Here is a 22,589-nt window from a genome sequence, read left to right as displayed (position 1 = left end):
CTGGAATTACGGGCATAAGCCATCATGTCCAGCTATTTTTTGTAGTGTTTTTGTTTTGAAGACAGGGTCTAAGTACATTAAACTGGGATAGACTAGAACTCACAGGCTGTACTCACAGTCCTCCCCTTCAGCCTCTTCGAAGCTGGGATTACAGATGTGCACTGCCATATGGGGCTTCTATGAGATCTTGAGAGCCTCAGGAAAATGAAAACCAAATCCCAAGAAACATAGGCAGGTTTGCTATTTTGGTGTGTGTGTGTGTCTGTGTGTGTCTGTGTGTGTCTGTGTCTGTGTGTGTGTGCACCTGCATGCATGCATGCGTGCTGGTACTAGAGCTTGAACTCAGGAAGCCTGGGTGCTATACTTGGCCTTTTTTCTTGGTCTTATACTATTTGAGCACAGCTCCATTTCTGGCTTTTTGAGAGATAATTTGGAGATAAGGGTCTCATGGACTTTCCTGCCCAGGCTGGCTTTGAATCTTGACTCTCAGATCTCTACCTCCTGAGTAGCTAGGATTACAGGGGTGAGCTACCAACACGAAGCAAGGTGTAGGAGACTGGTCTCAAATTCTTGATCCTCTTGCCTCATTCTCCCCATGGCATCTGGCTCCTATAAAGGAAAGGGGAGGAAAATGGAGAAAGGAAGGGAGGGAGAGTGGATATAGATTAGTCTTTAAACATGTTTAAATGGAACTCTACCATATAGCATTTTAGAATTTATACTTTAGAGTAAAATTGCTTGTGTTGAAATCCTAGCTCTGCCACTGTCCAGCTGTGTGAAACTGGGAAAACCATTTCCTCTCCCTTTGCCTTAATTTCCACAGTTTTAGATAGGGGTGAACAGTGGGGCCCACCTTGGAGTTTCCATAAAGGCGTCAGGACAGTGAGTGGAAAAGGACAATCCACATGTTATGTTCATTAGGTGAACATGATGCACCTTTCTTTAACTCTTCTTCCTCATTTCCTCCCCTACCCCTCTGAATCAAGTGGAAGTGCCTATTTCATATTTTTCCTCTAATAATTCCTATCCTTGGCACCTGTCATACCACCTCCTGTCCTAGGATGGACAGGAACACATTACCATGAACTTTCTCACTTCAAAGCAGAGAAATTTATTCCCTCACGGTTCTGAAGACAAGAAATAAAACATCAAGGTGATGGTAAGGCTGGTTTTACTGAGATCCAGAAAGACAATGGCTCCACAACCCTCTTCTAGTGCCTGCACACAAGTGTCTAAGCAGAGACAGCTTTATCCAGTTCACCGCAAACCCCAGTAATCCCACCTCCCTGATCTCTCCCCAAGCAGCTGAACAAGAAGGGCTTCCTCTTGGCATTTTCATACCTGTCAACAGTGTAAACTGGTCAACTTAACCTGCCTCCCCCTGCCCCTGTTTCTCTTCCCAATTCCTTTCTTAAGTCAAGTTCAACAGATTTCATCCTTCTATTTTCTTCCTCTCTCTCTCTTTTCCTCCTTTTCTTTCTCTCTCCTCTTTCTTTTCCTCTGTCTCTGTCTCTGTCTCTGTCTCTGTCTCTGTCTCTGTCTCTCTCTCTCTCTCTCTCTCTCTCTCTCTCTCTCTCTCTCTCTCTCTCTTTCCTTCTTTCTGTCTGTATTTTCTTGCCAATATTAGAGCTTGAACTCAGGGCCTCTCACTTTCTTTCTTTAGTTATAATTGTACCAAGAGTTTTCACTATGGTATTCCATATGTGCGCGTATTATCTTGTGTTCAGAAAAACCTGTCCATTGTGTTCTTCTCTGCTGTACCAATCCCATTGACTGACAGCTTTCACTGAGATATCCTATGCTGTCTTCATACATAGTTATACCACATTTCAAAATTATTCATCCTTTCCCTTTTCCCTCATTCTCCTACAAAGTCCCCTTGTTAGAATTACATCACACACACGAATACACACACACACACACACACACACACACACACACACACAAATTATATGTATATACATACTCAGGGCCTGGGTGCTATGCCTGAGCTCTTTTGCTCAAGGCTAGCTCTCTACCCCGTTAAACCATAGCCCTACTTTGAGTTTTCTGGTGGCTAGTTGATGATAAGAGTCTCATGGTCTTTACTGCCTGGCTGGCATGAGCCACCAGCTCCTGGGTATGAATATGTTTACTGGGTTGCTCAAAGCCATTTGAGTTTGTAACTCCTATCATAAGGGTTTCCTCTTTTGTGTCCTAACAGTCAAATGCTTTCCTAACTTATTTCCAAATAGTCAAGTCATTGTGTATTGCGGCCCTTATGGGCTGCGAAGTTTCCATGGGTGGAAAAACTGAGACTTGACCTGTTCTTCTCAGGTCTTATCACCACCAGAGAAAGAATGAAGAGATGAGATAAAGTAAGGAATTGGGAGGAAGTTTTGGTACAGGTTGAAAGTACATAGTTAAGAGCTGTGTGGGCTTCTCAAGAGAAGGGATGTTGGACAATGTTTGTTTGTTTGTTTGTTTGTTTTTCTGGACATGGGACTTGAACTCTGGGCCTAGGTGCTGTCTCTGAGTTCTTCAGTTCAAGGCTACCACCCTACCCCTTGAGCCACAGAGCCTCTTCTGGTTTTCTGGTGGTTAATTGGAGATAAGAGTCTCATGGACTTTCTTGCCCAGGCTGGCTTTGAACTGTGACCCTTGGATCTCAGCCTCCTGAGTAGCTTCTTACAGGTGTGAGGCATCAGCACCCAGCTTTGGACAGTGTTTTATGAGGAAACTTCCATGGAGGGAAAGTTATTGGTGAGTTAAGGCATGGGAAAGATGAGAAATTCCAGGAATGGGTTAAGATTGTTCTGAAATAAGGTTTACCTCTCCTTTGCAATCCATTTTTTTGTTTTTTGGGGTTTTTTTTTTTTGCCAATCCTGGAGCTTGAACTCAGGGCCTGGACACTGTCATTGGGCTTTCTCAAGGCTAGTGCTCTAAGTGCTCTACCACTTGAGCCACAGCACCACTTCAGCGTTTTCTATGTATATGGTACTGAGGAATTGAACCCAGGTCTTCATGTATGTTAGGAAAGCACTCTACTACTAGGCCAAACTCATGGCCCCTGTAATCCTTTTCATGACCTATTTGTTTTCAGAATATATCATGGCATCAGGTATAAGACATGATAGCAATTTGTGCAAGGCTAATGGTGTGGAGGTGCCATTATAATGAAGCAAAGGGCTGTGGTCACCACTGTCTGCCATGTTGGTGTCAGGTAGTTTTGAGTGGTCAAGATTTTTTTTAAATTGTAATGTAAAGAGGGATTACAGTTGCATTCACCAGATAGTAGATGCATTACTTCTCACACATTGATACCCCTTCTCATGTTTTTGTCCCCCATTTCACTCCCCCAACCCTCCCAATCATCTTGTTTGCCCCCTTCCCTTTTCTATGTCAAATAAATAAACCTATATACAATATACCAGGTAACATAGTCAGATACAGTAACAATTTGAGATTAACAAAGGACAAAAAAAGAGAAGAGAAATAACATAGTACATTAGGAACAACAATCACACAAGATAAAACTCTTGTTTTCATATCCTGGAGATCCTTTCATTTAGTCTCATCCTATATGACCTTATGTATCTCGGTTTTGAGCTATTGTAATCCTCTGCTAGGAGAGTCCTAGATGTGTACTAATTATTACAAATGAGGGAAACCATTGAGCCTATGTTCCTTTGGGTCTGGCTTGCTTCACTTACTAATTTTTTTCCAAGTCTTTCCATTTCCTTACAAATGGGGTGATGTCATTCTTTCTGATGGCAGCATAGAATTCCATTGTGTATAAATAAGTGGTCAAGATTTTTTTATACTATTTTGAGTTCTCACATTATTTCCTACATTAATATAGATTCTTTGGTTACATCAAATTCTAGCCACCACTCAGTCTGCCTTTCAATTCCCCTATGCCCATCTCACACTATCTTAACGAAGACCCAGCTCAGCTTCTCTGGGAAGTACAACTGGCTAATCAAGCTCAATGAGATTATGGAAGGGCTCAACTCCTCCAGAGAACTCTACTCCCAGGAGTGCTTTACTTCATTAAACAAGAAACCTGCCTGATGTCCATTTCTGGAAAGGCCTCTGTTGCCATCTGCACGTTCCCTGGCTTGGGAATTTTATGAATATTTCCAGCCTTTGTCAGTCATTTCACAGCAAATTCCTTAAACCTGACTCATTCACCAAAGATGAGTAACCTTCCCTTTCTTTTCTCTCTCTCCATTTTCTCCTCCTTCCCTCTCTCCCTCCCTCTCTCCCTCTATTCCTTCCGCCTTACCTTCCTTCCTTGCTTTTTTCCACATCTGCCTGCCTCCAAGCTTCTTGTTTGGTGATTAATTTGTCAGAGTGATGTAAGTGATTGTAGCTTCCAGGAAACTTAGGTCCTAGACAGTTGTGGATCCTGCTTTGAGCTCCATGAATTGATAAGCATTAACTTATTTATGTTATCACCTTAACTTTGACCCAAATTTCTCTCTCTGCTCTTTAAGAAAAGCTGGGGGATGGAGGTGTTGACTTCATCAAAGCTTTATTAGGAATATTCTGTAAGTTTTCTGTTTGGTTTCTATACTTCAAATAACTCTTAAAAATCAATACTTTGATGACTGAAGTGTAAATGAATAAGAAACATGAAATAAGTTTTCCCCTCAATTACATGCACAGAAATTCTGTATATTTTCTCCTCAGAAACTCAGGCAGAATTACTGGAGGCATTTGCCACATTCCATGTGAAGATGCAACTGCTGCCTCTATTTCTGGTCAGGACATGGCACTGTCACCAGAGAGCTCTACACCCAAATGTACTTTTGTGAGCTATTGAAGTGTTATTGTTCAATTAGGTGTAGACAAAAGCCTTCCATCTCAGTGTCCAAAGGGCGGCACCATCTGAGCTTTGATCACCAGTAGCTTTTGGTGAAGTTGAATTGTGCCTAAAAACAAGGTTAAAAGATAGCTGTAGAGATTTTCCTGTTAATAAGGAAATCGAATATGACTGCACTCTTCTTTTTCATTTAATGTCAATTCTTGCTTTTATGGTTCTTATCATACCATGACAAGTGGGCTTAAGCCACAGAATTTTTTAAGAGGAGTTAGAGGCACTCCAGCCAGAGAGGAGTTTGTCTATCAAGAAATGGTGAAGGGTACAGGGGGAATCAGTAATGAAATTCATAAAGGCTGTGGCTCTATTTCTTGACTTCTACATTTTTCAATGTTTTCACTGGTTATAATGTTTTTTGTGCAATAGTAATAATGTTTCATTTAAATTTTTGTCCTTTTGGTATTTGTAGCAATAATAATAATAGTAAGTAATAGGTTTTATCCCCAACTAATAACCTCATTAGATGTTTTCTAAATTAAGATATTGATGTTTAACCAAATTGCATTCTAAAATTAGGCCACACTTTACCCAGAACAAACAATATAAGAAAATTCGTATATATGCATACACACAAAAGCACACATGCACACATGCACACACACACACACACACACACACACACACACACACACTCACTCACATTTTTAAGAGGCTTCTGAGGGTTTGAATTCAGGGCTTGAACTTGATAGGCTGGTGTAACTGTTTTTCCTTTCTTACTTTTAGGATAGGGTTCTACTTCCAGTTCAGGCCAGTGCATGAGCCACGATCTGCCTGTTGTTAGGCTTCCTGACATTGCTGGGATCCCATGCACTGTATCTGAATTCCCTACCTGGAGAATGCATCTCCTAGTCTTCTCCACTCTGTGTGATCTGGCACTATGGTCTTCTTTGTCTCCCAGGTAGCTTAGTGTGATAGGTATAAGCCATTATGCCTATCTGTGGATAAGAAAGGGTCTCAGTAAATTTTCTGCCCATACTAGCACTTGGCTTTATTTGTTGTCCTATGTTCTCTACCATGTTACATGTAAAAATCCTTATAACATCAACTTCTTATACTTTATGTGTCCCCCATAATATACCCACAATTTCCAAATTTATAGATGACCTTTATTGCTTATATTTTGGTTTGACTCCTTAAAAGTTCTCCATAATCTAGATACAAAATACAGACATAGGTGTAGATTGCCATTCCTAACCCAAGTGATAAGTAGTGATTACTTCAACTGTGGCTCACAGCCCTGGCCACTCATTAAAATGATCTGGGGAGCTTTTAACTTGTCAGCCCCGACTCCAAGTTCAATTTCAAGAATCTCTAGGGGCTGGGTTTCGACATATTTCAGACCTTCCTGGATGATGCTAATGCACTGCCAAGATTAAAAGTCACTGATCTGGAAGCAGTGTCTCTCACACTTCAACATGGATCAGGGTCCCCTGGAGAGCTTGTGAAAAGCACAGATTGCCAATCCCTCCCCTAGGGTTGCTGATGCAACAGTATTTTACTTCACAGTGACCAAAATACCTCATACAAACACCTTCCAGGAGGAAAGGTTTCTTTTTGGCTTATGGTTTCAGAGGGTCTGGTCTGGGGTCATTTGTTCCCAGTGTACTTGGTCAGGACCTGTGGCAGCAGGAGTGCATGGTGGAGGCGGGTCTTCACTTCTTGATGGACAGGAAGCAGAGAGTAATAGAGGAACAGCCAGAAATACTATACCTACAAGGACCCACCCCTTGGATCTAATTCTTCCAGCTAGATCCTACCTTTGAAAGTGCCCAGAACTTCTGAAAATAGTGCCACCAGCTGGGACTGACTTTGTAATACATGAGTCTTCTATGGGAACATTTCATAATTAAGTCATTACAAATAAGTTAGGGTGAGTCTCTAGAATTTGTTCTTCTAACAAATTTCCAGATGATACTGGGTGCTACGAGTTAGGGTCCACAATTTGAGAACCACAATGAGTATGGTTTTACAGGGGAATTTGAAGCTTAGGCCTCAGTGGGAAAAAAGAAGGCCACAATTGATTAATTGTGGCTGCCGTGGCCGTAGGAAGGAATAACTATTTGCTGTCCTCATTGGTGATAAACTGCTCTCAATAACAATGTGGAAATGGGTTACTTCTATCGACATGATGACAACTAGCTACTGCCTGCACCAACAGGACCAGAAACTGGTCTTCTGTCTAGCATGGTGCTGTCATTGCATGATGTTTCTTCTCCAACTTGCTCACTTAGGGACCTCCAGTAACTGCTTGCTATTTGTCCTATCACCAGAGAGAAAGAGCTTGTTTTTCTATAAGCTTGAGTTATTTTATTCAGTTTTCTGTCTCAGACTAAGCATTGAGCAAGATCTGGAGTTCCAGAGCAGGCTAGTTTTATTGCCATGCCTTAGAAGAAGGCCACAGAACCGAATCAGGCAATAGAACATAACCCTGTCTGCTTCTGACCTTACCTTACACTTCTAAGTTGTTCTTTTTTTTTTTTAGTTCTGAAGACTGACCAGAAAAGTCATTCAATGGCAAAGCCTAACAATGGCCACAAAGACACTTCAAGCAGCTGCCTTGCTAGCACTGAGAAAAATCGGTGAGTCTTGTCTGTAGAAGTCTCTTGCTGTAAATTTGAGCACTTCTTTATCCTATGGGCTCTTGCTGTTTCTATCGTATGTGACTTCAACAACAGAAAGCGTTTCCATCAGATTCTTTGGATTCACATGTCATTCGTTAGTTGTGGGTGAGTGTTTATTCTACAAGGAAACATGAACACAATTTCGCATTCTTGTTATGGTAAAACATATACTTAGCCTCATTTGATTAAAGCAATAGTTCTCAGCTGGGGTGAGTCCCCCTCTCACTACACCACTACCACAGGACAATTGGCAATGTCTGAAGACATATTTTGTTTTTACAATGTTGGCGAGAAGCATTGTAGCTATTGATATCTAGTAGATAGAAGTCAATTAATGTCACTATACCACATAGCACAGTCTTCCATAGCAAGGAATCATCTAACCTAAAATGTCAGTAATCTTGAAGCTGGGATACCCCAAATTAAGGCACACAAAAAAGAGTACTACAATTTCCTGTCTTCTCACAACTTTGTGTTTGGGTAGAGTAGGGTTTGCCCAGGACTTCAATGTACTGTTTCTAAAGAACATCTGCTCTGCTCCGTGTTTCTAATGAATGGATGGTCTGCTCATGGTTTATGCAAGCTCAGACCAGGCTCTGATGCTAAGCCCTGAAAACTTACCAGACTCTTAAGCCTGTTCCTCAGGACAGCTTTCTAATCTACCTTCTCCCAAAATAGGTTCCCTGGCTCCAGGACATATGTCACCAGGGGTAAGACACAGATATAGAAGAGCATGGGCCAAGGAAGAGGAAGAAGCTAAAAGGCATGAAACCTGCCTTTTGTATTTTGCCCCAAATGACTATGAGGAACTACATGAAAAGTTTAGTTAATGATCTGGAAAAAGAAGCAGATTGCTCAGGAGTCTTTGTATTTGGAAAGAGAGGCAGTCTTGGTTTTCAATTAAAAGTATATTTTTTTGAGATTTTCTAATATATTTTTATTAAAATAATGTATTAACATTGATTTTTACATCATATTTCAAATGATGTGTTTAACAATCAAGTATTCAAGAAGGGAATCTCTATATACAATCACTGGCACTTAGATTTTAGAACATAATTTTTAGGCTGTGGGTTTTTGAGATGTGAACAAGCAAAATTCTCAACACTTCTCTCATGATCTGAAATTGCTATTGAACTACTTTTGAAATAGTCTACTTTGAATAACTTCCCTACAGTATATAGTTTTAAGAGCTCATTTGAGGGTACTTGAGCAACAGATCTAATACCTCCTATTGGAATAACTTGTAGCATGACAGAAAGAACAACATTTGTCAGATAGAAGCCAGGCGCTGCTCGCTCATTCCTATAATTCTACCTGCTCAAGAGACTGAGGTCTGGAGGTTGAGGTTCAAAGTCAGCTGGGGCAGGAAAGTATGTGAAACTCTTATCTCCAAGTAAACACCAAAAACAATTCAGAAGTGGAGCAGTGGCTCAAGTGGTAGAGTACCGATCTTGAACAAAAGAGCTCAGAGATGGCTCCCATGACCTTGAGTTCAAGCCTCAGGACTGGTACAAACACAGTAATTAAGATGGGTTCTGATCCCAGCACTAACAACTTTTGTCCATGTCACCTTGGGCAAGTCAGTGATAAAAAATGGCATCACCTCTGTACTAAACTCTTATTCCAACTCAGAGGACAACCAACATGACTGAAGGGATCCAGCAATCTTTATTCCCATCTTCCTGGCTCTTCAGGTCTGGTCACTCTAGGCACTGCTGCACTGCAGTTTATTTCACATGCACATGTACATGGGAACCACGTAAAATTTATGAAGGACCTGATGCTTGGGGTCTTCATAGACAGAAGGAAAGTAGAAGGTTGTTGGCGATTATAGTGGAAGAGAAAATAATTATTAAGGAAGGGGATGTGTATGGAGAACAGATGATAATCTGGGGAAAAGCTCCTCTGGACTCTGGGTGTAGCTTTTGACTTTCAGTTCTCTTCCTCTGAATTTCGGTTCTCTTTCACCAGTATAAAAATCATTGGAACATGCAATGTCACACAGAGACAAATAACAGGTTTGGTGTTTGAATTCAGATCTTTTGCCTCTAGCAGTAATAACAGCTAACACTTGGCATTTATTAACAACATTTTGGGGATTGTGCTAAATGGTTTACATGTGTTAAATGACCTGAGCTGTGGGAGACACCCATATTTTATGATTTCTGACCTTTAGAATGTATAAGCAACTTCGAAGGTTACTTAATATAATGAGAATCAGGATTTGAATGCAGTGGCTTCTACACAAACACTTATACTTCTAACACATTCTGTCTTGTTGGAATTAGACCCTGAATGACTAGTGCACTTAAGCCATAAATCACAACCTCGTGGGTGGGAATATACTAGGGTTGGAATGCAAGGGTTAATGGAGAACATTCCAGCACCCAATTTCTGTGAGAAAGCTTCCAACTTGCAGGAAAGGATCAGGATCTCCTATCTGTACATGGTGCAAAATTAGGGAAAAGCTATCCTGGAGTTAAGAGTGGTTGGCATGTCAGGTCTCTGCTTTGCTTCCTCATGGAGCCTGTAATTGTGTCTGGCAAATGACAGATGGGAATAGTCTTTTTAGATTGTGGTGTTTTGTTCCTATGATGGTAATCCTCTATTTTAATACTGCTAACTACAATAGCGAGGATTATGCCCCTTAATTTAATTTGGCCTGCATATGGCCAAGCTTTTGCCAGGCCTGTTGTGTAAAAGGAGCTCCTAGGAAGGAGGCTGGGAATGCTGGTGGAGATATCTTTATAATAAGGCCACTTGTAACACATCCCCAGAGAAATGACTTCATTGAAGGCCACTTCAGTGAGGGTTCAGCCACAGAGTGGCATGAGAACCTTCAAAACGAAAGCCAATCAGAGCCACAAGGACTGACAACTGAAGGAAGAAGAAAGAAGTGCAGGACTGTGGGGCTTAGAGCCAGTTGGGCTGACATCCGAATGGTGAGCTGCGGCCACCGCCTGTGGGCCAGATTTTCATGTGGGCTGTGAAGTACAGATAGCCACCTAGCTTGACAGCACCAGTGTGGGAGTCATCACGGCAAGATGATAGGACTGGATAGAACAGAACAGAACAGACCCTCCAGCATACACTCCCTCTCTGGTGAAGCTGGTGCAGTCCTTATTGGAGGACCTTGAATGGAACCAGAAGCAAATGGCAGCATAGGAAGCCTTCCTTTATGAAGGTGCATACCATGTGGAAGATGCTCTCTGGCCCATTTGTGACAGGTCTGAGTTGGAATCTAATTCAGCTACTTACAGGAGCTGAGATGTCGGGCAAGTTCCATCCTCTTCCTAGATCTCAGCATCCTAGACTGGAAAAGAGTTGAGATGATTGAGAATCCATGCAAGGAGCGCCAGTCACGCCTATAATCCTAGGTACTCAGGCTGAGATCTTAGGTTCCTGGTTTGAAGGCACTCTGAGCAGATACATTGAGAAACTCTTATTTCCAATTAGCCACCACAAATCCAGATGTAGAGGTGTGGCTTGAGTGGTAGAATGCCAGTTGCTTTTCTTTTTCTTTTTTTTTTTTCTTTTGCTAAGCTGCGCAAAAATGAGAAGCCCTTAGCTCAAACTTTAGTACTGGCTGGCCTGCTGGAACACATACACATGTTGTAAATGCTCAGTAAAGAAGTGGTAAGGGCTTGGTTTAGTCATGGTATCAACAGTTGCAAAAATATTAGCAATGTTATTATTTAAAAGATTTCTATAATCTTAACGTTTTTAAAGGGTCAAGTGTCAAAATCTCTCTGGTTGTCTTCTGAATTATAGATTACAATGAGCACTGAGATTTTCAACACTCAAGAATCTTCGGACAATGCTCACGCTGTGTTTTAACTTGAGAGCCAACTTGAACTTTTTTGTCTTTGGCTCTTATCTCAGGAGTAAATCTCTGATTGACTCTGGGCCCTGAACTTACCCTTGCCAACCTGGCTAGGGTGCCATTAGCATACCCTCAAATGATAACTTTCAAGGCTCCAGTGATCCTCAGTCATCTTAGACTCCCTAGATTTTTCAACCACTAATTGGTCACATTTATTTCAAAACCTTTTGAAGCCAGAAACCTTATCACCAGCTGAAGGGACTTCAAGGAAAAAGATCTGTTTTGAGTTATATTTTTCCTTGTGGATTTGCTTATAGTTGTACATAAATATTTATCTGAACTATTTCAACAAACCTAAATCATCCATGATCCTTATGCAAAGGAACCTTTTAGAAGATTCATGTATGTCAAGAATGTCAGCAATCTCTTTATAGTATGAGGTTCCAAGGAGCTGGGGCCTCTTTTCAAATAGTTGGAACTGTTTGATGGTTTTCAACATGCCTTTTGTTTTCCAATTTCTCTATATTTCTTTTGTCATTCCTTCTGAATACAATTCCTCAGCTAGTCCTTTCATGACCTATTGATATGTTACTCATCCTTCAAGGTCTTATTCTCATGATACCTCCTGCAGGGCCTGTGCAGGAGAAGAGCAGGAGGGAGAAACAGATAGGTATGACCCACCAGCAGGGATGGGGTGGGGGGGAGGCCCCGTGGGAGGGGGAGGGATGATATGAGACAGAACAATAATGAAGTAATGGGGAGCATGAGAGGCTTCACAATCTGCACAACATATTTTGGACATTTTTCTGCAGGCTAAAAGATGCAAACTCACAGTTTTTGAGTAGATGATGATCCACAGACAAATCTTATTTGGCTTGTACAATCTTTGTTTGAGTTTCTTAGGTTTTTTTTTTTTTTTGCCAGTCTTGGGCTTGGGCTCAGGGCCTGAGCACTGTCCTTGGACTTTCTCAAGGCTAGAGCTCTACCACTTGAGCCTCAGCACCACTTCCAGCTTTTTTCTATGTATGTGGTACCGAGGAATCGAACCCCGGTATTCATGCATGCTAGGCAAGCACTCTACCACTAGGCCAAACTCCCGGCCCCTAGTTTTTTAATTTTTGCCAGTCCGGAAGCTTGAACTCAAGGCCTGGGCACTGTTCTTGGTCTTTTTCAAGGCTACTGCTCTACCACTTAAGCCAAAGCACTACTTCCAGCTTTTTGCGTGTATGTGGTACCAAGGAATCAACTGCATGCTAGGTGAGCACTCTACAGCTAGGCCATGCTCCCAGCCCCCTGATAGCTTTTGAAAAATGGGAATATCTGGTAGGGATGTGTGGAGCTGAGTGGATGTTGCTGGCCTGCTTAGCAGTGCTTGTGCCAGCAGACATCTGTGTCTCATTCCAACCTTTTGTGCACGTGGGCCCTAACAAGACAGGGCTGCACACTCTAGGGCTACAGACTGTCTCTGTTCCAGGCTTAGGTCCTGGTCTCTCTCTCCCAATGACCTGGGACCAGTGTGTTGCCAGCAATGGCATCTCCATCATATGGCCATCATAAGACTAAACCGTAAGAAATATTTGAAAGACAATCTAACATGTAGTGAGTAGATAACAATGTTAGCAGTTATTATGTATCCTGGGAGAAATAATAAACTAGAACTGAAACTGTCATTTTTTGTTTCACTCACAAAAGAGTTAAGAATCTCTGGTCATTGTATTAAGTAAATGGGTGCAGAGTAATGGGCTCTTTTGTTCTTTATTTTTTTCCTTTTCCTGGTCAGAAAGTTTTATTCCCCATAAGCCTTACAGTAACAAAAATCTTGCAAGTTTAGAATACTTAGGTTAACATTTTTCCATATATTTTTATTGTAATTAACAGAAGGGTTACATTATATTTGCCAGATAGAAGATGCATTATTTCACATGCATTGATTCCCTTTCTCATGTCTTGGTCCCCATTTCCCTCATCATGTTTCCCCCCTTCCCTATCCAATTTCAAATAACCAAATACAAATATATCCAATATATCAGATAACAAAGTGAGATACTGTAACAATATGAGATAACCAAGGGACAGCAAAGGAGATGAGAGCTAACATAGTACATTAAGGACAACAATCACTCATTATATGGCTTTTGTTTCTATATCCTAGAGGTCCTTTCATTTAGCGTCCTACTATATGGCCTTATGTATCTAGGTTTTACTCTATTGCAAATCTCTGCTAGTAGAGCCCAAGGTTTCTACTGATTATGACAAGTGAGGGAAACCATTGAGCCTAAGTTCCTTTGAGTCTGGCTTACTTCACTTAATATGACCTTTTCTAAGTCTTTCCATTTCCTAACAAATGGGGCGATGTCATTCTTTCTGACAGCAGCATAGAATTCCATTGTGTACAAATACCACATCTTGTTGATCCACTCATCTACTGAGGGACATCTGGGTTGGTTCCATATCTTTGCTATGGTAAATAGTGCTGCAATGAACATCATTGTGCTAGTGGACTTAGTATGTCCTTGTTTCTGGACAATTGGGTAAATGCCAAGTAGTAGAATTGCTGGGTCATAGGGGAGCTCTATGTTTAGTCTTTTGAGGAACTGCCATACTGCTTTCCATAGTGGTTGAATGAGCTTGCACTCCCACCAACAGTGTAGTAGTGATCCCTCCTGGCCACATCCCCTCCAGCAGCTGTTATTAGTTTTCTTGATCCTGGCCATTCTAACTGGAGTGAGGTGGAATCTTAGAGTTGTTTTGATTTGCATTTCTTTTATGACCAGAGATGTTGAGCATTTCTTCATGTGTCTATAGGCCATTTTTGTTTCTTCTTCAGAGAAGACTCTCTTTAAGTCTTTGGTCCATTTTTTAATGGGATGGTTGTTACTTTGGAGATTAGTTTTGGAGTGATTCAATTTTTTTTGGCTGTTGATATATTTTAGATATGAGGCCTTTGTCTGTTGTATGGTTGGTGAAGATCTTCTCCCATTCTGTAGGCTTCCTAATTAGTTTACTAGCTATGTCCTTTGCCATACAAAAGCTCTGCAGTTTAATGCAGTCCCACTTATCCAGCCTTTCTCTGATTTGTTGAGATTCTTGGTCCTTATTAAGAAAGTTTTGACCTGTGCCAAGGAGGCCCAGTGTATCTCCTATTCCTTCTTGTAAAGTTTTCAGTGTGTTGGCTTTTACCTCGAGGTCTTTGATCCATTTGGAGTTAATTCTAGTGCAGGGTGACAAAGAAGGATCCAACTTTAGTTTTCTACAGATGCTTAACCAGGTCTTCCAGGACCACTTGTTGAAGAGGCTGTCTTTCTTTCATTCTATTTTTTTGGCTCCCTTGTCAAAGATTAGGTGGCCATAGGTCTGTGGTTTAATATCTGGGTCCTCAGTTCTATTCCACTGGTCTTCAGGCCTGTTCTTGAGCCAGTACCAAGCTGTTTTGATAATTATAGCTCTGTAATAGAGTGTAAAGTTTGGTATTGAAATTCCTCCAGCGCTGTTCTTTCTGCTAAGAAGTGTTTTTGCTATACGGGGTCTTTTATTATTGCATATGAAAGTTTGGATTGCCTCTTCTATTTCTTTAAAGAATGACATTGAGATATTGATGGGTATTGCGTTGAATTTGTAGATAGCCCTTGGCAAAATTGTCATTTTCACGATGTTGATTCTTCCAGTCCAGGAGCATGGGAGGTTTTTCCATTTCCTCAGTTCTGCTTTAATTTCCTTTTTCAGGGTTTTAAAGTTTTCATCCAAAAGGTCCTTTACATTCTTAGTTAATTCCTAGGTACTTGATTTTCTTTGAGGCTATTGCAAAAGGAGTTGCTTTCCTGATTATTGCCTCATTCCTCTCTCTGTTGGCATAGAGGAAAGCAGTTGATTTTTGAGGGTTAATTTTATACCCTGCTACCTTTCCAAAGTTTTGATTCAGCTCAAGGAGCTTGGGAGTGGAGTCTATAGGATTCTTTCAATACAGGATCATGTCATCTGCAAAGAGGGAAAGTTTTACCTCCTCTTTCCCTACTTGGATCCCTTTATGCTTGCTTCTTGCCTTATTGCTCTGGATAGGAATTCTAAAACTATGTTAAAGAGGAGTGGAGAGAGTGGGCATCCTTGTCTCATTCCTGATTTTAGAGGGAATGGCTTTAGCTTTTCGCCATTAAGTATAGTACTAGCTGTGGGTTTGTGATACACAGCCTTTATTATACTGAGGAATGTTCCATGGATTCCTAGTTTCTCCAGAGCTTTTAACATAAAAGGGTGTTGGATCTTGTCAAATGCCTTTTCTGCATCTATTGAGACAATCATGTGGTTTTTGTCCTTGCTCCTGTTGATGTGTTGAATTATATTAATTGATTTGCGTATGTTGAACCAGCTTTGCATCCCTGTGATGAATCCAGTTTGATCATAGTGTATAATTTTTTTTGATGAGTTGTTGTAGATGGTTGGCCAGTATTTTGTTGAGAAGTTTTGCATCGATGTTCATCAAAGAAATAGGTCTATAGTTCTCTTTCTTTGATGAATCTCTGTCTGGTTTGGGGATGAGGGTTATACTGGCTTCATAGAATGAATTTGGTAAAGAGCCTTCCTTTTCAATTTCGTTGAAGAGCTTGAGGAGTAGTATTGGTGTGAGCTCTGCTTTGAAGACCTTATAGCTGTGAATCCATCTGGCCCTGAGCTTTTCTTATTGCCATTTCTATTTCAGTGCTTGAAATAGGCCTGTTTAGTTGGGTTAGTTCTTCTTGGTTCAGTGTGGGTATATTAATATTGGCTAGAAATTCATCCATTTCTTCTAGATTCTCAAATTTGTTGGCATAAAGGTTTGAGAAGTATTCCCTCATGATTCTCTGGATCTTGGTAATTTTTGTCGTGATATTACCATTTTCGTCTGTGATTTTGTTTATTTCAGTATGCTCCCTTCTTTTTTTGGTAAGATTTGCTAAGGGTCTGTCAATTTTGTTAATTTTTTCAAAGAACCAGCTCCTTGTTTGTTGATTGTTTCTATAGTTTTTTTTGGACTCCAATTCATTTAATTCTGCTTTGATTTTAATAATTTGCTTCCTTCTACTGAGATTAGGGTTGGTTTGTTGCTCTTTTTCCAGGAGCTTAAGGTGACACATTAAATTGTTAGTTTGCGATTTTTCCAAGTTGTTATTGTAGGCACTCAGAGCTATAAATTTTCCTCTGAGTACTGCCTTTGCCATGTCCCAAAGGAGCTGGTATTTTGTGTGCTCCTTTTTGTTAAATTTCATAAACTGTTGGATTTCTGTTCTGATCTCCTCGATGACCCATTAGTGATTCAACAATGTGTTGTTCAATCTCCATGAGTTATAGGGTTTTCATTGGTGGAGATGGGTGTTCAGTTCCAATTTGATGCCCTTGTGGTCTGAGAGAGTGCAGGGAATAATTTCAGTGTTTCTGAATCTTGGGCTCTTTTGTTCTAAAGACATTTTTTTTGTGGTTCTCTTAAATTTTACTCGAACATACTAGTTAATTTTTTACATAAGATAAATACCTGGGTTTTACAAAAAGTAATAATACTAAATGAAGAGGATGATGTTAACTCTATGTCATTTTTCTGTAGTTAATCTACCTTTCTAAGTTACAAAATAACCTCACCTTCAGGAAGGTTTTCTTAGGAAGTTCAGGTCTTAGTAGGTAGCAGTGGATGTATACTATCTCAAGGCTGCAGTGGCTCATTTCTGTAATCTCAGCTACTTAAGAGGTGGTGATCAGGAAAACTGCATTTTGAAGCCCAGCCCAGACAAAAAGATTTTGAGATCCTCATCTCAACAAATAAGCCAGTCATGGTGGCAATACTAGTTACACTAGAAACCATAAGTAGGAATGGTGATTCCAAAAGGCTGGCCTCAGACAAAATGAGAGACACTATCCAAAAATAACTAAAGAAAAAAAAAATCTGGAGCACTGAGATCATAGAACATAGCTCAAGTACCAGCCTAGCAACTCTTATGCTCTGAGTTCAAAATCAGTACCACATAGAAAGAAAAAAAATCAAATTGAGAATCAGATGCTAGGAAGAAAGACATTGTGAACTTTTGGAGAAATAATGGTAGGATGCTCACTGACAGCCTTCCAGCCTTCCTACTGCCCCATGCGATTCACACTTCAAAGCAGTGTTTTGTGCCTGGTAACTAAGGCAAAAATGGATAATTTGTCACAAGAACCAATCTTTGGCTTCCCAACTTACATAAGTAATTGAACCCACCAAGCCTTTGCTGGGGCCATGCCAGTTATCCGAAGCACTTTTGCTACTGCCCAAATTATTCTACACAGTTGGTGTGCAAAGTTAGGTTCAATTTCTCTCTAGAAAATTTACATCTTTACAAAGCCCACACTTGATTCTACTCAGATAAATGACATCTGAGACTGAATGATGTCCTCAAGATACCAAAAAGAAATCTTTTTCTTTAATGTTGCCTGATGTTGGTACATATCTCTAATACCAGCTGCTCAGCAGGTGGAGTAGGAAGGTGGTAGGCTAAATCTAGCCCAGGTAGAGACAGGATGCCCTATCTGAACAGTAAACTAAAGCCAAAAGACTGGCGGTGTGGCCCAAATGCTAAATGCCTGCACAGACGGGTCAAGAGCCTGAATTCAAACCCATGCACTGCAAATAACTAGCAAAAATATGTCAAGTAGCTTTCTTTTTATAAAAACATCCATTTTAATATTAAGGTACTTTTTTCCTAAAGCAATGTCAAGAGACTTCTCTCCTTTCCTCTCTTCTGCCATCCTTTCTTTCTTGCCTTTCCTTCTGTCTTCTTTCCTGTCATCTGCCTTCCTTCTTATCCTCTCTTTTTCCTATCTCTCTCCTCATGCAATTAATTCTTAGATTTCTAAAGGTCTGATTTCTAATAGAAAATGGCAATTTCAATTAATGACAGAATCTGGTAAACTCTCTGATTACTTCTTTACCTCTTGTTCCTTCCTGAACTACCATTTTCCAAATGTTAGAATTTCTAGCCAGCTGCCCAACACTCACACCTGTAATCCCAACTACTCCGGAGGCTGAGATTTGAAATTATGGCTCAAAGACAGCATGGGCAAGAAAGTCCAAATGACTCCTATCTCCAAGTATTAGCCAAAAAAGCTGGAAGTGAAACTGTGGCCCAAATGGTAGAGTACTAGCCTTGAGCAAAAACTGCTCCAGGCCTCAGGACCCACATGCACACACACACAAAAAATTCCTAAAAATTCAGCACATTGCTGACGTCTACTCCATCTGCATCCTGAGATCCTTACTATATTCAGACTCAAACTAAGTTTCTGCTAAAAACACACATAGGTCCTATTTTGAAGAATTTGAGGAAAAACTCAACTGCAAAACATTATAGGAAATGCTATTTTTACTTCATACAAATAAATGTTGCATGTTTCATTATCAACACTTAAAGATACCTATACCTACGTTGGAGGTGCCTTATGCTTGCTTCCTTGTATTACTAACTATTCAGGAGGCTGACATCTGAGGATCACAACTCAAATCTAGCCTAAGCAGGAAAGTCCATGCGACACTTACGTCTAACTGAATACCAAGAAGACAAGAATGGAGCTGTGGCTCAAGTGGTAGAGCACTAGCCTTGAGAAAACTAGCTCCCAGTCATTGATTTTAATCCTCAGAATCCGCACACCCCCCCCACAGGAAATCTAGATTATAATCTTACAATCTGGAACATAAAAAGATAAAGTGTATACATTCCCACAAACTCATTAACTTTCTTTGCTTCTTTTGGTGATAAGAAAAAGGTTGTGTTTAATTTTATAAACTAAGTAGCAACTAGCTTCAAATGGTAGGACACAGATACACCAAGATATACCATCACTTGAAGCAAGAGCTTGAGTAAGTGTCTATCATAAATTCGTGTCACTGGTGGCTCATGCCTGCAATCTTAGCTACTGAGGTGGCTGAATCCGAGGATTGAATTTCAACACCAGCCTAGGCAGAAAATTACATGAGCCTTATCTCTAATAAACTATCCCAAAACAGCCAGACATGGTGATGTACCTCAAGTGATAGAGTTCTAGCCTTAATGACAAAAGGGTCAGCACAGTGCCTAAGCACTGAGTTCACGGCCCAGGATTGAAAAAAAAAGTGGTAATGTCATATCTCTCGGTGTGCATCTCTCAGACTTGTCACCCTCCTCCAGAGACAAGACACGGGGATGGGTTTGTTCTTTCCATCTGAATGATGGGGATGAGGGAGACAGAGAGCACTGGTGACTCAGAGCTCTTGTTACTGGATATTGGGGAAATTAGATAATAAACAGGTCCCATACCAGGATTCTAGTGGCCCAAGATCAAAAAAGTCTGGAGACTGAGCCAGAAGGAGCCTCCAGGCTGGACCCAGACCCTCCCCAAAGAGTCCTTGTGTCAATAAGGAGAGCCGGTGTCTTTGGCTGACTCCCAGGACTCAGAGTGGGGCTATCCTTTTTGTTTGCTTTGCAAATATCTTAATGGGAAGTGGTTCAACACCACCTATGTGTTAATCTGAGGGGCTCTGCCTGGCAGCTGTTGGCTCTGAGAACCACATGGTGGCTCGCCACATTCGGGTAGAGGGAGGCCGGCTGGCATGCACTACCCTGTGCCAGGTTGAGGCATCTTCTTTGCTTATTGGATTTACCAACTGGCAGGAAGCACGTTGTTGTCTTTTATTTTTAGTTTGTCCCTCCTGGGGTGGGCGGAGGATGGTCTTCTCAGATCCAATGTGCTTTGCGCACTAAAGTAGGGCAGTTGTAAAGATAATTTCATAAGTACAAAACATCGTCTGTCCCCTAAACTCATTCTGGCAGAATTGGAAATGTGCTATTTTAGAGGTGGTTTGGTGATGACAGTGTTATTCAGGGAGAAAGATCCAGTGTGCTGTCTTACAGAATAGATTATCAGTGGGAGATGCAATCCCATCTGTATTTGAGACCCAAGGAATTGAATGGGTGCTGAATTTCTTTTTAATGCAGGCCTTACTGTCCTCACCTTCCCACAGCCCCACTCACCTGAATATTCCTTTCAGGTGTTTTGACCCTAAGTGAAGAATGACTTTCCAGGTGACATGAGCAATTTATACCTGCCTAGGTTTATCTGCTGACATTGACCCCACCAATCTTTCTCTCACTGGGGTTTGGGCAGGGTCAGATGGTTTTCACAAAGTATGATGGATAAATCTCTGGAGTGCTGACAGACTCGTAGACAGCTTCCAGTGCCTCATTTGTAAGAATGCACATGTTCTGTACATCTTGGAAAAATCATCTAGCTGCCCTCAGGAACAGTGCACCCTGCTTCTGAAGCCTTGTTCCTTCCTTAGCTTTTTGCAGGGCTGCTGCGTGTGAAAGCTGGGGTCCTTTAGGCTGTTCAGGCTGCTTCCAAGACCAGGGACTTCTTGAAGTCATTCCTGTACTTGGGGCCTCCGTTTAGCTGTGTTTAAATGGAAAATTAAATAGAGTATAATAGCTATCTCTCCAAATTGTGACAGTTAAATGAGATTAACATATACAGTGTAGATAGCCTGTTCTCTGACACATTAACAACACTCATACTTAGTGATAACAGGAGCAATTGTTGGAGTCTCAGAGGCCTCTGCCTTGTGTAAGCCTTGGTATTATACCTTTTTCCTAAGCTACTTATTTAGGAGTCCATCATTCCCAGTCTTTTATAATGAAACTAACGCTAGAACAATTTGAGCATTATAATAAAAGAGCTCATTGAATAAAATAAGAATTCATGAGTCCACATTTATGGAAGGAAGACAAGAAGGACAGGGTGACGGAGGAACGGAAGCTTTTCCTTGCACTGGTGGCTCATGCCTATGACCCTAACTACTCAGAAAGCAAAGGTCTGAGAATTATGATTCAATGCCTGCTTGAGCAAGAAAGGACTTTTTGTCCCCCAGACAGATAATTCATCAGCCAATTTTCTTCACATTCTCAGACCCCTCTGCATCCAAAGTGAAGTGTCTGTCCATGTCTTTCTTGCCCTGCTTGTCCTCAAGTTTTCCTGCATGGTGGTGGCTGACTTATTACCACCCACTGCACATGATATTGTTTAGGCTTGTTACTTTTATTAATTCTCTAAATCCTCCCTCTTTGACTACCCTTCTCTCACCTGTTTTTGTGTCCATTATTGAGACTCACACACAAAAAAGCATTTTCTTTTGGTGCTTCTTGCTTCTCTTTCCCAGAACTGAGCGAGACTCTTCTTAGGATTTTCTTAATTTTTTTTCTTTTCCTTTTTTCCCCCATTTGGTACTGGGAATTGAACCCAGGGTTTTGTGCACACTAGTCAAGTACTCTATCACATGAGTCATATCCCTTCCCCCCTTTTAAAAAATTATTTTCATTTTCTCAGTTGTGGGGCTTGAACTCAGATCTGGGTGATCTCCCTGAGCTCTTTTGCTCAAGGCTTGTGCTCTACCACCTTTTTTTTGTGGGGATCTTGGGGTTTGAACTTGGTCTGGGCACTGTCCCTGAGCTCTTTGGCTTAAGGCTAACACCCTACCCTTGGTGCTCTACCACTTTAAGGCACAGCTCTACTTCTGGTTAATGAAGGGTTAATTGGAGATCTCGCAGGGGACTTGTCTTTCCAGGCTGGCTTCAAACCATGATCCTCAGGTCTCAGCCTCTTGAGTAGCCAGGATTACAGGTATGAGCTACCAGCACTCAGCTTGCATTTTACTTTTGAGGAGGGATTTCAATTTGCTTTGCCAAGGTAGGCCTTCGTTGTTCATAATCCTCCTCCTTCTGTTTTCTGGGTAGCTGGAATTGCAGACATAAACCACCTTGTTCTCAGAAATAAAGGGAGGGGGGAAGCTGAGTTTAGCATTACCTTTGTAGATATGGTAGCAGAAAGAACAAAAACACCTCGAAGTCAGATTCACCTTTCTATGTCTCAGTTGGACAGGTCACATCATTCTCTGGGCCTTGGCTTCCCTAGTTACAGCCTGAAAGGGGGATAGTAAATGATCTATGAAGTTTCCTTTATCTTTACATCTTTACAAGTCTGTGCCTTGGTCGTATTCTATCTTCAGAATACTAAAACTAGGGCCGGGAGTTTGGCCTAGTGCTTCAAGTGCTTGCCTAGCATGCATGAAGACCCGGGTTTGATTCCTCGGTACCACATACATAGAAAAAAGTCAGAAGTGGTGCTGAGGCTCAAGTGGTAGAGCTCTAGCCTTGAGAAAGTCGAAGGACAGTGCTCAGGCCCTGAGCTCAAGCCCAGGACTGGCAAAAATAAAAAAAAGAATACTAAAACTATAATTCAAAAATGACTTGATGC

The 22,589-nt window shown here is 41.1% G+C and overlaps 1 protein-coding gene across 1 annotated transcript in view; it reads left to right on the top strand.

Moving 5' to 3' along the window:
* Myo3b (myosin IIIB) overlaps window positions 1-22,589 on the top strand; it is a 222,622-nt gene that overhangs the window by 85,862 nt on the left and 114,171 nt on the right. Inside the window, exon 19 of the mRNA XM_090343066.1 lies at window positions 7,348-7,444. Within this exon, the coding sequence (XP_090199192.1) occupies window positions 7,348-7,444 (97 nt within the window). The remainder of the gene's footprint in view (window positions 1-7,347; window positions 7,445-22,589) is intronic.

This window comes from Megascapheus bottae, chromosome 12 (assembly GCF_031878675.1).
Source record: "Megascapheus bottae isolate mThoBot1 chromosome 12, mThoBot2.hap1, whole genome shotgun sequence".
NCBI lineage: Eukaryota > Metazoa > Chordata > Mammalia > Rodentia > Geomyidae > Megascapheus > Megascapheus bottae.
Note: the sequence above shows the minus strand (reverse complement) of the source record. Positions and strands in the feature narration are given on the sequence as shown.